The sequence below is a fragment of the Eleutherodactylus coqui genome, chromosome 1, assembly GCF_035609145.1.
Source record: "Eleutherodactylus coqui strain aEleCoq1 chromosome 1, aEleCoq1.hap1, whole genome shotgun sequence".
NCBI lineage: Eukaryota > Metazoa > Chordata > Amphibia > Anura > Eleutherodactylidae > Eleutherodactylus > Eleutherodactylus coqui.
In genome coordinates, this window is record NC_089837.1 from 246,140,284 (window position 1) to 246,156,606 (window position 16,323).

At 41.4% G+C, this 16,323-nt stretch overlaps 1 protein-coding gene across 5 annotated transcripts in view; it reads left to right on the forward strand.

Annotated features, from left to right (window-relative positions):
• The window catches only part of FIG4 (FIG4 phosphoinositide 5-phosphatase), a 260,535-nt gene extending 247,323 nt beyond the window's left edge, over positions 1–13,212 (forward strand). For all 5 annotated transcript variants that reach the window (XM_066607721.1, XM_066607713.1, XM_066607706.1 and 2 more), the window contains one exon: positions 12,945–13,212. In XM_066607721.1, coding sequence (XP_066463818.1) covers positions 12,945–13,122 — 178 coding nt within the window. In that variant the 3' untranslated portion in view covers positions 13,123–13,212. The remainder of the gene's footprint in view (positions 1–12,944) is intronic.
• The last annotated feature ends 3,111 nt before the right edge of the window (positions 13,213–16,323 follow it).

Sequence of the window (16,323 nt, forward strand, 5' to 3'; positions counted from 1 at the left end):
TAATATTCACGATGTAAAATGAAAGTTTCATAATTGCTGTGGACAGTCTGAGTAATTGGTGACTCATTTTTTTCCTTATAGCCTACAGCAAGGAATAAATGGCTACAGAAGTTTATGGCAATATGTTTTAACAAGACTCCAGTAAATAATTTCAGATGCTTGACCTTACCATCAACCAAGTGATCATGACATTGTGTATCACATGATTTTTAAAAATGCAATATAGAAACCTTATCCCTGTCATTTAAGGGACAGTTATACCTTAACATGACCATCTGTTTAAAGGGTTTGACCCATCTGAACTTTTCATGTACCTAATAAGACCCTTTTGTTAAAGCCATAGCACAGTGATCGTGTAACGTCATCAGTTGGACAATAAATGGCAGAACTCTCCTTCACCTTTAGCAGTCATAGATAGAAGCAGGACAGTAGAGCTAAATAGTGTAAAAAATAGAGATAAGAAGCATGTTTCAATACAGTAGCACACAAATTATATTAAGATTTTGATGTTAGATGAAAGGAGCAGAGGGTGATGGTAACCATGATGGTAACATAGTATGTTAGGCTGAATGAAGACAATGTCCATCTAGTTCAGCCTGTTTCAACCTCCTTGTTGATCCAGAGGAAGACAAAAACCCCAAGAGGCAGAAGCCAATTAGCCCTTTTGGTGGAAAAATTTCTTCTAGACGTAGAGGATGCCCTCTTGTTACCGTCGCAGTCTTTGTATCGTCCCCTCATGTATTTATACATAGTTATTTGATCGCTCCTTAGCTGTCTTTTTTCCAGGGTAAGTAATCCCAATTTTGATAGCCTCTCTGGGTATGCCAGTCCCTTCATTCCATGTATTAGTTTAGTTGCCCTTCTTTGAACCCCCTCAAGAACTGCAACATCTTTCATCTACAGTCCACTACTACACCCACGTATTTTTCCATATCACTTTTCCCTAGCAGTGCCCCATTTAGAGTATATTGGTGACATCCATTTCTCCTGCCCATGTGCATAACCTTACATTTTTCAACATTAACCCCTTGAGTGGCACGCCCGGAAACGTTCCGTGACGAGCTCCACTGCTCATAGCAACATAGCCCGGAAGATTTCCGGGCTATGTATCACTATGGGAGCTGCAGAGCACAATGCCACAAGCTGTGACAGTGTGCTCTGCCTGCACAGACCCACAGAGAACAAAGCAAGGGCTTTGAAAAACCAGCAGAAGATATTGCCGACATGTCGGCAATGTCCTGCTTTGTTTACAGGTTGCCATAGAGACCATCGGCTTGTCAGAAGCAAGCCGATGGTCTCTGTGGCAGGGAGAGCTGGTTGTTAGCTGTCAGAGGACAGCTAGGTACTAGCTCTTACAGCAGAGATCAGAGAAAACCTCCGATCTCTGCTGTGTTAACCCTTTACATGCTGCAGTCTATGTGACTGCAGCATGTAAAGGGCTGTCACTGCAGCATGTAAAGGGCTGTCACCATCGGACCCCTGGAATGTGATCAGGGGTCCTGATGGGTCTCTGTGGAAGTCCCCTAAAGGGACAAAAAAAAATAAAAAAAATTTAAAAAAAAAAAAAAAAAAAAAAGGAAAAAAATTATTAAAAAAATAAAAAAAACACTTGTCTCCCTTTACTTTGTAAAAAAAATCAAAAATACAATCACACCTGTGGTATCCATGTGCGTCGTAATGACCCAGAGAAGGAAGTGAATACATTATTTAACCCCTTAATGACATGGCCCCTTTTTTCTTTTTTCCCCATTTCTTTTTTCCCTCCCCCCTGTTTAAAAAATCACAACTTGTCCCGCAAAAAACAAGCCCTTATATGGCCATGTCAATGGAAAAATGAAAAAGTTATGGCTCTTGAGACGCAACTGCAAAACTAGTTGAAATTCAATGATTAGACCATTTTAAAAAACCTGCCCTGGTGGGCACGACAGGGTGGTAGGAAACCTGCCACTCAAGGGGTTAAACTTCATTTGCCATTTTTCTGCCCAAGCCCCCAGCTTATTTAGGTCCTTTTGTAGACGCACATTGTCCTCCATTGCATTGACTATCTTGTATAATTTTGTGTCATCTGCAAATATTGATATTTTGCTGTGCAGCCCCTCTATCAGGTCGTTGATAAATATATTGAACAGAATGGGGCCTAATACTGAACCTTGTGGCACCCCACTAGTGACTGTGGCCAAATTAGAGTATGAACCATTTATTATCACCCTCTGCTTTCTATCGTTGTGCCAATTTTCTACCCACTTACACACGTTTTCGCCCAGTCCGAGCTGCCTCATTTTGTATATTAGCCTATTATGTGGCACGGTGTCAAATGCTTTAGAGAAGTCCAGATATATGAGATCAATAGACTCTCCCAGGTCCAGCCTAGAGCTTACTTCATCGTAGAAGCTGATCAGATTGGTCTGACATGATTGACCCCTCATGAACCCATGCTGGTGAGGAGTTATTCCCTTGTTTTTTTTAAAAAAAATTATTAAAAAGATAAAAATAAAAGCACTTTTCTCGATTTACTTTGTAAAAAATAAAAAACAAAATTACACATGTGGTATTCCTGCGTCGTAATGACCCAGAGAAGGAAGTTACTACATTATTTAACACTTTATGACGCGCCCCCACCCCTTTTTTTCATCCCCCTGTTTAAAAAATCGTAACTCCATTATTTATTCATCGACTTCGCTGCATGAGGGCTTGTTTTTTGCGGAACGAGTTGCGTTTTTCAATGGTGCTATTTAAAATACCATATAATGTACTGAAAAACCTTTACAAAATTGTAAGTGGAGTAGAATGAAAAAAACATCACATTCTACCATCTTCCAGTGCGTCTTGCTTCTGCGGCACACAAACTGCAACTTAAATGATATGATAACTTTATTCTATGGGTCAGTACGATTACTACGATACCAAACTTGTGTAGTTTTTTTCTTCTGTAGTCCTTGCAATGAAAAATAAAAATAAAAAACACGCCAGAATTACAGATTTTGTTAATCTTGCCACTAGAAAAAATGGAATAAAAAGTGATCAAAATTTTCCAAAACATGTTCCAAAAACATTAGATAAATGAAGACTAGAGTTCATCCTGCAAAAAACAAGGCCTTCTAGAGCTCCGGCAATGGAAAAATAAAATGAATACGGCTCTTGGAATGTGGCGACACAAAAGCAAACCTTTAAAAAATAATGTTTTAAATGTACAAAAATAGCAAAACATAAAAACCGTATAAACTTGGTATCGCCAGAATCGTGCTGACTCAGAGAATAATGTTATCACATTATTTATTCTCCACGCTGAACGGAGTAAAAATGAAATCCAAAAAAACAAATAGCAGAATTTATTTTTTTTTCCTCAATCTCCCTACAAGTTTTTTTACAAAAGTTATGCAATACATTATATATTCCCCAAAATGATGCCATCAAAAGTACAACTTGTCCCGCAAAAAACAAGCCCTCATATGGCCGTGTCAATGGAAAAATGAAAAAGGTATGGCTCTTGGAACGCGACTGGAAAATTAGTTGAAATTAAATGATTGGCCCATTTAAAAAACCTGCCCTGGTGGGCACGACAGGAAGGCTAGCCAATAGCCATTTCTCGTTGAAGGCCCATTTAAACACAACGATTATCGCTCAAAATTCGCTCAAAAGCCATCTTTTGAGTGCTAATCGTTGTGTGTACCTGCACTGACATTGTGCAGTTTTTGTTAAACCATCGCTCATCGTTGTCTTTTAGGATGCTGAAAGACGACGATGAGCCTTATCAGGGATTCACAGCGGGATACAGCTGATACTATTTTTTCAGCTGTATCCCGCTCCCTGATAACCAGTTGGGTATGAAGAACAGAGCCGCCCAGCTCTTTTCTCCATAGCCTGCACGGAGCGCTCGGCTGTTTTACAGCCAGGTGCTCCGTTCAGAAAACAGCTGAATGCAGAAGGCAAGCGGGGACACCCCGCTTGTCTTCTGCATCCTCAGCTCCGAATGCTTGGCTGTATAAAACCCGGGCGCTCGGAGTGGGGGAACAGCTGGATGCAGAAGACAAGCGGGGACACCCTGCTTGTCTTCTGTATGCTCCGCTGGCAGCGCAAGGTGATCATCTTGCGCTGTAAATGACACCACAATTATCACTCAAAAGTCGCTTGAGCGACATCTTTTGAGCAATAATCGTGTCTAAATGGGCCTTAAATGAGGTATGTTGAACAAAGTGGTCAGCTGATATAGTTCCTGGTATAGCTGTGGGAATAGGTGCCTGGCAACTGCTCCAACAGCAAGCATAGAAGGGAGAACATAACACTGCAATAGGAGTGTTGATAATAATGGGTAGTCCATTAAAGTTACTGATTACAAGAACTCCTGATCCACTGGCAGGAAAACAAAGTGTTAATGATCTAGCACTATATTTGAAAGTGGGGTATGTAGTGCTTTTCTCTATACTAGATTGACTCAATGTTTGCTACGCGAGCATAAAAGGTTTGGAAAAATGATTTTTTTTGTGTTTCTTTCCCTACTTTTCTGACTCTGCCTGTGTCTGTCTTTTTTTGCGTCTCTCTCTCTTTCCCTGCTGCTCTCTTCTCTGTTTCTGTATCTCTGGCTGTGTCTGTGTGTCTTGTTCTCTTTTGTCTGTGTCTATCTTTTCTCTGCTTATCATTTCTGTTTACTCTCTCTTTGTGTCTTCTGTCTCTGGCTGTGATTGGTGGCCCAGAGGGGGGTGGTGTCAGCCAATAATGGCCGGGGTTGCCATGCCCCCATGCATTTGTCCCTGGGGACCTGCCTCTGTTTTGAGGAGCTGCGAATGAGCAGCGCTGGATAAACAGGATTTATGAGTGCGGCTAAGCTAATTCATAAATGCTGCTTGCATGACAAGATAGCTGTGATTGGTCATCCAGCGCTGCATTAAAAGGATGAATCAATCACAGCCATCACACGCTCCCCTTCAGCCCTGCTCGCCCCCTCTGCTTCAGCACCGCCCTGCTGTCCTTCAGCAGTGCCCCCGCCACCCCACCCCTCCCGCTGCCCTTCAGTAGCAGCCGCTTCCCCGTCAGCAACGGTCGCTTCCATCAAGTAACGCACGCTGCCCTTCAGTACTGGTTGCTCCCCTTCAGTACCGCTCGCTTAGCAACACTTTTTATTTTCCCAAAGATGGAAATTGTTTGGTTTTATGTAGATTAATAGGGCTGTAAAAATCTTTAACCCATTTTTTTAAAGAATCCAACATAGAAATGGCATATTTTGAATATTTGGAAACTATGTTTATCTTGAGAGTTTCAGATTGTGCTATTTGTTCCATGAAAAACCTTAAACCTAATTGGTTGGAAGCCAACTGAAAGCTTTTTTTGGTTTTTAAAAACCAAGGAAATAGATGGGAAAAATATAAACAAACATTTAATTCTGTTTTATCTTCGTTTCTAAGGCAAGTGCTATCACAGCCTGTATTGTATTTCACAGTGTTAGTCTACTAAGCCGCCACCACAGACAGGGCTAATGGGCATCAATACATAGTAGGCCTGGAAATAAGAACTGGTATAGTAATTAGAGATGAGTGAGCACCCAAATGCTCTGGTCTACTCGAGTAACGAACCCCATTGACTACAATGGGAGACTCGAGCATTTTTGTATGTGGAACGCAGGGTCTCGAGCTTTTTTTTTTTTTTTCTTGGTTCGTCTTGCTTCTCTCTCTCTCTCTCTCTCTCTCTCTCTCTCTCTCTCTCTCTCTCTCTCTCCCCCTCTCTCCCCCTCTCTCCCCCGTCTCCCCCCCTCTCCCCCCTCTCCCCCCTCTCTCTCCCTCTCTCTCCCTCTCTCCCTTTCTCTCCCCTTCCTGCCAGACCAAAAATTTTCAATTTCACAGCGGGGAGGAGCCAAAAGCTGGGGCAGGGTCGAACAAGGTTTGATGCTCATTCGAGTAACGAGTACCATCGAGTGCGCTAATACTCGAACGAGTATCAAGCTCGCCAGAGTATGTTCGCTCAACTCTAATAGTAATCCATCAGCACCAGTCGATTGCGTTGCAGGGCTGGTGATAGAGTGAAGGAAACCCCTCTTTCCTCGTTTAACAGCTCAGCTGCTTTGGCATCTAGATGGCTAACTGACCACAATCAACATCTTTGATCGCAGCTACTATGAGCAAGTGTCAGCTGTTTAACAGCTAGCAACCACCAGACATAGAATCAAAAGATTTGGTGAGGGCTCATTTTTTGCAAAGTATCTGTTGTTTTTATTGGTACTTTTTCAGTGCATATGACTTTTCAATCCCTTTTTTTCATTACATTTTTTCTTGGAAACCGTGTAACTAGAAAAGTGCTATTCTGACATTGCATTTTTTCTGACATTACTGACTTTGTGGAATAAATAATGTATTATTTTAATAAATTAGACTTGTTTAGGCACACGGTGATACCAATTTTTTTTAGATGTAAAGATTGCGAATAAGTTAAAGAAAATTCAGCACCAGGCTTGCAAAAACGTTAAAAGGAACTTTATTCCAGTGTAATAAAACATAATCCCATACAGCAACGCCCATGCTATTTGGCAGTTGAACCATTGCACAAGCGTGGTGAGGGAAGTAATGATCTGAATGTCTGAGCATATCAACCCTTTCCAATCCACTGTCTGACGTCTGAAGATATTATGATTTAAGGCTGTATAGCTCCGATTTCCTGTGGAATGGCTTGAGAGTATGGATTGAACAAAAAGTGGAGAAACAGAGAGAGAGAACACGATGGAGAAACAGAGAGAGAGACACAGAAACGGACAGAGAGCGATAGAGAGATAAATACAGCAAGCATAGAGAGACAGACCAAGAGAGACAGAGAGATACAGAAAGAGAACAAAAGAGAGAGGCAGACAAAGAGAGACAGACAGATAAAGAGAGAGACAAACAGACAGCTGGTCCATGCATGAACCAGGTGTTCTGACATCTGATAGTGGCTTGAAAAAGACCTATATGGTCGAAACGTCGCCTACTACAGGATTATGGAACAATAAAGTCTAATAATAATTTATTCACCGCTTATGCTGCCACTGTTTATCTTTTTTCTCTTCAACTCTGCTGGGGTTGATGGTTCATAATTTCCACTGGTGGCTTTACATTTTTTTACACCTTCCCCTATTGGGTTACAAAATTTGAGTGCTGCTGGATTTTTGCATTTGTAGACAGACAGGCCTCCTGCAGAAGGTTGGGTTGGATCCCGCTACGAGAATTCTTGCAGCGGGATCCGACCCATGCCCCTGCAGTGACCATTGCTGCTCACGTGCTCCCGGCATCTCCCGCTCTGCTATGTGCCCAGCGGGCACATGTGCACAGTGGAGCCGGCATGTCACTAGTGACGTTATGTTTTCTACGCGGTCAAATCGCGGCTGTCTGCATAGGATTGCATTATCTAATGCAATCCTATGGCAGCGGGCACGGGCGTAAATTCTGCAGGAAATTCCACCACAGGATTTCCGCCCGTGTGAAGGGGTCCACAGACAGAGAGAGACCTGTAGGCTTTTTTATATTGGGTAACTGCTCCAAATACAAAGTGACACTCTAAATAATCACCTAACCAAGCAGATTTAGAAGTTCACAACAACCACTCTTGAAACCATTTATGTTCGCGTAGCGGACATCAGGTCAATCTAGTTGTAATAAAGAAAAAGAGGGAATGTTGGCTGTTGGCAATAGGCTTGTTTAACCCCTTTACAGAAACTATATATATGTCCTAATTTTTGGTGCGCTGTGTAGCTAGGATGTGTGCTCCTGGGATCTGTAGTTCTTTAGGTTTCCATAGAACTATTGTAGGTGTGGTTGATTTGGCTGGCTGATAGTGTGGAGTTCTCCAGTCAGCCAATCGCCACCGGTCTGCTGCGTATAAATACCAGCCCTTCTTACTAGAAGGTACTAATCATTTTGCCATTTTCCCCTCAGAACTCTGGTTCTTGGTGTCATGTATGTTCTGTTTCAGTGTAAGTTGTATGCATTAGGTTCTGGGTGGGATTCCCTTGTCAGTTTGTTGATTTGACCAGTGTCTTGTGCAGTGTCTGTTTACAGGTGTTCAGACATTAGATGTGAACAATGTCTTGTTAGGGCTTATGTCCACAGGCGTAGGCATAAACGGTGTGGGTCTCACGCTTTACACATACGGAGGACCCCCGCTCTGCCAGCAAAGACCGTGTATCAGCTGGGTATGCATTGCGCATGTCTGGGAATATGATGTCACGGACATGCACAGTGTGTTGTCTTTTTTCAAATGCCCCTACGTAGGAGCAGCGCTTCGATATGGAGCATATAGCAGGGCTCCGTACCATTTGTAGAGAAATAGTGCATGCTGCGATTGTCTGCCTTATGAAACCACTGTCTGTGCACGATTTTCATTGCCTTCATTCACTGGGTGTCACGTGATGAAAATCCACCCGTGGACATTAGCCCTTAATTTCTATAGGTGTAGCAGACACCTGGTGTGAACAGTGACTTGCTTTGTGTCTGTATGCATAGTTGATTTCTGTGTGGAGATGTCTGTGGCTGTAGGTGTGTAGACACCTGATGAGATTTATGTTCTATGTTATACTTCTCTGAGTCTGCTGTGTTATTTCTCTTTTCTGGTGGTCCTGCTTGTTACCATCTAGGGTGAGGCCTCAAGTCCACGGTTGAATTTTTGCTGCGGAATCCGTACCGTGCGTTTCCCTCCGAATTCCGCAGCAATAACTCTCCATAGCATGCTATGGAAAAATGATTTTTCATGTACACGATTGGAAACTGGTTGTGAAAGATCGCAGCATACTCCATTTTGCTGCAGTTCCCGCATGGATGGCTTCTATTGGAGTCACTGGAAGCCGCCTGATCTGTGACACAGATGCTTTTTTAATGGGAAAAGCAGGAGTCTGAAGAAACGAATCTGTACTTCGCATGTGCACTGGCTGGCACTTCCGCAGTACGGAACCTTCAAGAGAGGGACGGGATTTCCCATGTGGAATCCGTGCATACCCATGGACATGAGACCTGGGCCAAGCCCCTAGGTTCCAGTATGGAGCTGTCTTTATTGAGATGATCATTCTGCTTGTAGGCAGGGTTCCTTTTTGTGGTTTAGTTGTCTTGTTAGAATAGGGACACACAAGACAACGAGGACCCTTGACACGGCTTGTGAGTTTGCGCAAAATACAAACCAATACATCGTACCAACTATTAATGTTACCATCTGTTTGAGTTGAAGGACATTTGGGAAGTATTTGGGGGTCTTTGGTTGTTTTTCAGCAATGAAAAGTGATGAACATAGTGGTTAAAAATGAGCCGAATTACCAGCTAATGAAAGGTGAAACAAAAAGGTAAAAATGGGGACCTTAATTCCCAGGTCTTCCAATGATGATAAGTTATATTTCATGGTGTTATAGACAGGATTCTGACAAGATTTTTTTATTATTATTCATTTGTATTCTCAAATGTATTGGATTGAACTAGAAATAGAAAAAATGAAGAACATTTGAATTTTATATTATTTCTGCCCATTCTTCTCTACACAAAAAGTAAAAGTGAAAGTTTGAAAGTTATTTGGTCTGCCCTGGTACCATAATAAAGCACAATCTATGCAAACAAAAATATAAAAGAAATAGACATGAAATTAAAGAAATTAACCCTTAGAATGCGTTGCTTTGAAAATATTACTTTTTGATATAGACATTTAGGCATCAATGGCCTTGATCACGCCTGGGCTAAGGAAGAGAAGAATAAGTATAGTTTGATCTAAAGATTTTGCAAAGTAATTTTAAAAACACAGTATTTAGGAACAACTCCGTTTTAGTGAAGTAAAGGATCATATGCTAAGTTTAAGTAGGGTTGGGACATCAACACAAAAATATTGATAGTCGATAGTATCAACTATCGCTGAACAAACTGTCGATTATTGTAAAATATTGGTGGGAAACTATCGATATTTTGATATATCGACTTTTTTAAATGCTGTATAAAAATAAAACAGGTCTAGGGTTAATAAAGCAACAATCAACAAAAAAATTATAGTTTTCTTTTAAAAAACTTTAAACTGTTGAATTTATTATTAACTTCTAACTATTAATAACATGAAAATATATTACAGCTACAAATGAAAATAAAAAATTACAGATGAAACATATAATTAAAATTAGGTATATGAAAAGACGTTTTTTATGATTGGCCCCAATAATTGTTATCTAATGAGCCAAGAAATCTTAATTTGCTCGCGTGCTCTCCCTTCACAATGCTCCTTCGGGCAGACATAACAGGTTTTGAAAACATTCTTTCTGCAGGAACCGAAGTAGCAACTACAGAAAGATATTATTATTAGAAAGATCGGGGCCTGGTAACGCGAATGCAGTGCCCTGAACGCAATTGTAATTGCATTAGATGGGTCTCCTGTCTTTTCTATGGGCACTGCGTTCGCGTTAGAAGCTGAACGCACGACATGTCGCGTCTCCTTTTCTGGACGTGACCTTAGTGCGTTCAGCGCAGCCCTCCATCTACATGTGGAAATGCTTTCATTTAGAAAGCATTGCCCACAGCCATCGTGTTAGAGACAAGTGTTCAGAGCTTGCATCTAGTGCGATGAACAAACCCATGTGGAGAAGGGGCCTAAGACCCCACTTTTTCCAAGAGCCGTTTTGCCTGGAGCAAACCTTATTGGTGACAAAGAGTCACCTCACACTTTCCAAAAGTTTCTAGAACTTGTTTATAAGTTGTTGATTAGTGCCGCGAGCAAAACTGCATCCTGTACCAACACAAAGGAAAGGGCAGAATCTAAAGAAAGAGAATATGGGCACTAGACCACAAGACATCGATATTATATCGCCTTAAACTATCGATGTTACCAATATATCGGACTTAACAATATTGATGAAAAGTATCGCCAAAGCATTAGCGATATATCGATATTTCAATATATCAGTATTCGATGTCCCAACCTTAAGTTTAAGTCTTATTGATGATGATGAGAATATAGAAATACTGTATATTTACTGCTCAGTGACGGAAGCCATATTGCAGCCAGACCCAATGCTCATCTTCATATGCAAATCCAGCGCAGCAGAATGGCTAACACCAAGTGGGACACAGGAAATGGGTGACAGGACGTGTAAGACCTAATGATTGTGAAGACAAAGTCTTCTAAAAGTTTTCCCCACCTCTCACTACTGTTTGGTAGATTACATCATTTTAGCTGCAAGTGTTAAACTTCCATTTACTTTTGTATATCTAATAAAACATGCATAGAAAATCGGGACAAAGCAAAATCATATTTTCCTTTATGTTAAACAAAATTTTAACGGGATTATGCAATTTCCTTTCACCAGTGTATGAAATTATACTTTTAGTCACTTATCTCCGTATTAGGCTACCTGATATTACGGTAAAAGGAAAGCTTCCTGCTATTACAGCAGAAATTACATTATAGAAAATGCAGCGCCATTAATACTAAACATGAATATTAAGAATGTGTCATTATCTTGAGGCGAATGGACTTGGACGGTGATGTCAAAGTCCTGAATGAATGAGAGGTGCTGATTAGCATTTTGTGCTGGTATCTATCAGGAAAGCCAACCTGTGTAATGTTCATGTACTGTTATTATGCCCAAATATACTCAAATACAGCAAATTTGCCACATATCAAATCTACGAAGAAAAACCACATAAACCAGTATAAATTGAAAAGTAATATCCAGTGCCTGTACTATTTATGCTGTACTCCAATAGGGGGACATGAATAAGATACAGAAAAAAAGCACAAACACGAGTGACATTCATCACAGTGCTGGGTCAGCTACTTTGTCAGATGCTATACTTTTAATAAAATCAGAGTATGCTGCAGAACGTCTATGCTGTTTCTAGTCTACGCTATACTGTGCTCACATGTGTAGTCCATGATATTCATGGGCTATGGCTGTCCTGCCACTGATTGACAGCTGTTTTCCTGTACACAGTTTAGAAATAGGGCGTGTGGACATGCATAGCTGGAGGATTACCCTGTACTTTGATATCTTTTTAAAGAGTTATCTGCCTGACAGGTAGAAGGTTTCTAGTAGACAATAGTACCCTATCCGGACACTTTATTCTGTTAGCTGAAATGGAGAGCAGGAGCGTAGCTGATGGGGGAGAGGGGGATATGGGTAAGTGGGGCATATGCCGCAGGCGCAATAGGGAAATGGGCGCTTATTCATTGTGTCAGACACTGAGCACCTTCTGATGTATTAGGAAGTTTCGAAGAAGTTTGCTTATTGGCTGAGCCAGCTAAAGTTGACGAGTGGCCGTGGTTGCACCGTGACCTCCCTCCATACATTGCGGGTGTCAGCGGTTTCTTACAGCTGACACCAGCGGGCAACAGCCCCGACAAGCCGTGCGGCCGATCGGGGCTGTTAACCCTTTAAATGCTGCTGTCAACTCTGAATGCAGGGAGCCATGTGAGTGTCCTGGCAGCCGGGGGCCTTCAGGTCCCAGGGCTGTCTTGGCAGTATGCCTATCAAGCCGTCCCCGTGTGGTGGCCTGATAGACTGTCTGTCAGATTGCAGTATGATGTAATGCTATAGCATTACATCCTACTACAGGAGTGATCAAAGCATTGCATGTTGTGGTCCCCTAGGAGAACCAAAAGAAACTGTAAACATAAGAACAATAAAGTTGTAATAATTATTAAAAAAAGAAAAGGAAGTTTAAAAAAAAAAACTTTTGCCATATTTACAATAAAAGAATCTAAATAATAAAAATATATATTTGGTATTGCTGCGTCCATAAAAGTCCAATCTATCAAAGTTACTTATTTACCACGCTGGTTAACATCGTCCGAAAAAAACTAAAGAACTCCAGAAATGTGCTTTTTGGTCACCTTGTCTCCAAGAAAAAAATGTGACCACTAATTGTTACGTTTAATTACAGCATTACAAGGACAAATTTGCAGAAATGTTGGTGTACTTTTTACTTCTGTACCTTTATACTATACATTATTGTTTTCTTTTTCTACAGGAGCTGCATCTCTTCATTTACCCAGGATAACATATATGAAGTAACGCCACCCAAGGTCATCAGGAAGTCACTGGATATATTTCATGCTCATATCCAAGCTGGTAGAGGCCTCATGCAGACATTGGGGAAAGACGACATGTTCACATATAGAGAATATATAAGGAATCGCTATATGTAAATATACTTAACTGACATATCTGATCAATAGTGAATGCTTATTTCTAAAATGTAATAAATGGGTATTCTTAGGAATGCAACAGACATTAAAGTTGGTTCCCTTCATTTTTTCTTGCATATTACTGTATGCAACATATACAGTACAGTGCCTGCATAGTTAAATACTGTCCATCAACATGGATGTTTGGTTCATATTTAGCTTGGTGCATGACTGACTTTGCCATTTTACTATATTCTAGCTTTGTACATTGTTTGTTGTTTGACCACAATTTTTCACACAAAAGATGTCTTTTGAGCGGTAATCATGTCATTCACATCGCAAGATGATCGCTCAAACGTTAAGTAATCACCTTGCACTCTGGAGAATGCAGAGAAAAAGCGGGCCGCTTGTTCTCTGCATCCAGCTGTTCGCCGCTGGGAGCGCTTGGCTGTCATACAGCAGAGCGCTCCCAGTGGAGGATGCAGAGGACAAGCGCAGGGCCGCTTGTTCTCTGCATCCAGCTATTTCCCTCTGGGAGTGCCCGGCTGTTATTCAGCCGAGCGCTCGGAGCAGAGGATGCAGAAGACAAGCGCAGTGTCCCCTCTTGTCTTCTGCATCCAGCTGTTATACAGCCGAGTGCTCCGTGCGAGGTATGGAGAACCCAGCTGGACAGCTGCGTTCTTCATATTCCACCTGTCATTAGGGAGTGGGATACAGCTGAAACAATAGTATCAGCTGTATCCCGCTGTGAATCCCTGATAAGACTCTGCGTTGAGCAATGGTTTTACGAAAACTGCACAATGTCAGTGTAGTTACACACAAAGATTATCGTTCAAAAGACGGCTTTGAGCTATTTTGAGCGATAATCGTTGTGTCTAAATGGGCCTTTAGAGTGTCTCAATTTACAACAGATGGGGCATAATCAACTCCAAACCACAGAAAACCTCTTCTTTCCTGGGCACTTTACTAAACATTTCACTACAATGTCTTCTTTGTCACACATCATACATAATTTTTGGCAACTATAGTTTTAATGTAGCATAAAATGGCCTTTAGTGAATCTAATAATATGCAATCTGGACCTAGGACGTTATCTGTAGTCACACTTTGCCTGCCCCTTAACTTCTGGGCTTTAATTGGCTAATCTTGACACTCCCTCTACTCAATAGACCTCTATAGTAAAAGAGTAGTCTCTAAATTTTTATTCCAAGTTGTACCATAGTGCATGGCATGCTCATAATATCCATTCCATGCAAATAAACCAGTTTATAACAATTCTTATACAGATACTATAAGTGTTTACTGTTTCCATTGACTTTTCCCATTATTTCTTAAGTGTCCTCTCAATGTAATCTTTTTCTGCCATATAGCAATGGCTAACTTAAAGGGGTTGTCCCGCGGCAGCAAGTGGGTCTATACACTTCTGTATGGCCATAATAATGCACTTTGTAATGTACATTGTGCATTAATTATGAGCCATACAGAAGTTATAAAAAGTTTTATACTTACCTGCTCCGTTGCTGGCGTCCTCGTTCCCATGGAGCCGACTAATTTTCGCCCTCCGATGGCCAAATTAGCCGCGCTTGCGCAGTCCGGGTCTTCTTCTTTTCTGAATGGGGCTCCGTGTAGCTCCGCCCCGTCACGTGCCGATTCCAGCCAATCAGGAGGCTGGAATCGGCAATGGACCGCACAGAAGCCCTGCGGTCCATGGAGACAGAGGATCCCGGCGGCCATCTTCAGCAGGTGAGTATGAAGACGCCGGACCGCCGGGATTCAGGTAAGCGCTGTGCGGGTTGTTTTTTTAACCCCTGCATCGGGGTTGTCTCGCGCCGAACGGGGGGGGGGGGGGTTAAAAAAAAAAAAACCCCGTTTCGGCGCGGGACAACCCCTTTAAGTATAACCTTAAATTTAGTTTTCTTATACCGTTGGCCTCATTTGCCACCACCATACTGTTTAGAAATCTTGATTAAACTATATAAGTATGCTCCAGTTGATTTGTTCTTTTTCTTGGAGACTACTGGCCTCATTTGTTAAAACTGCCTTTGTTGCCCACAGTAACCAATCACAGCGCAACTTTCATTTTACCAGAGCAGTTTCAGAAATAAAAGCTGAACCTTGATTAATATGAAGTACAAAAACTGTTTTTCTACTAGACCATTTGATAAATGAGGCAGAGTATTTTTTAGTTGTGTTTTTGTTGTAAAAACATGTTGTTCTTTGGAATTTAATGGGTGCTACAGCAGTTGTTACATAGGATTCAATGAACAGACTATATACTATCAACAAAATGCCACTGCACATGCGCAGGATTTGCCTCTTTGTGTTCTTACTCGTCTGTATAACATTGTTGACAAGTTGTTGGAGTTTTGCAAAAATGACCATCAATATATGGATAAACTGATCTAGGATATCATCTTGGTAAAGGGTCTAGGTCAGTGTTCCCCAACTCCAGTCCTCAGGGACCACCAACAGGTCATGTTTTCAGGTGTTCCTCAGTATTTTACAGGTGATGTAATTATTGTCAGTGTCTCAGACATTGCCACAGGTGTTCTTACTATAGGAGATCCTGAAAACATGACCTGTTGGTGGTCCCTGAGGACTGGAGTTGGGGACCCCTGGTCTAGGTCATCTGTACACACTAATGGGAATGATGGTTCAGTTCCAGTATTGGAATGTGACTAAGAATCAATCACCTATTTAATCAATTCAGTGAGTAATTTCTTTTTTTAATTAAAATCTTTTTTTTTATTGAAAAGAGATCCTTTTTTCTTGTGTCCGAAGACACTTTCCACATACACTACCGTTCAAAAGTTTGGGGTCACCCAAACAATTTTGTGTTTTCCATGAAAAGTCACACTTATTCACCACCATGCGTTGTGAAATGAATAGAAAATAGAGTCAAGACATTGACAAAGTTAGAAATAATGATTTGTATTTGAAATAACATTGTTTTTACATCAAACTTTGCTTTAGTCAAAGAATCCTCCTTTTGCAGAAATTACAGCATTGCACACCTTTGACATTCTAGCTGTTAATTTGTTGAGGTAAGCTTGTGAAATTGCACCCCATGCTTCTAGAAGCATCTCCCACAAGTTGGATTGGTTGGATGGGCACTTCTGGCGTACCATACGGTCAAGCTGCTCCCACAACAGCTCAATGGGGTTCAGATCTGGTGACTGCGCTGGCCACTCCATTACCGATAGAATACCAGCTGCCTGCTTC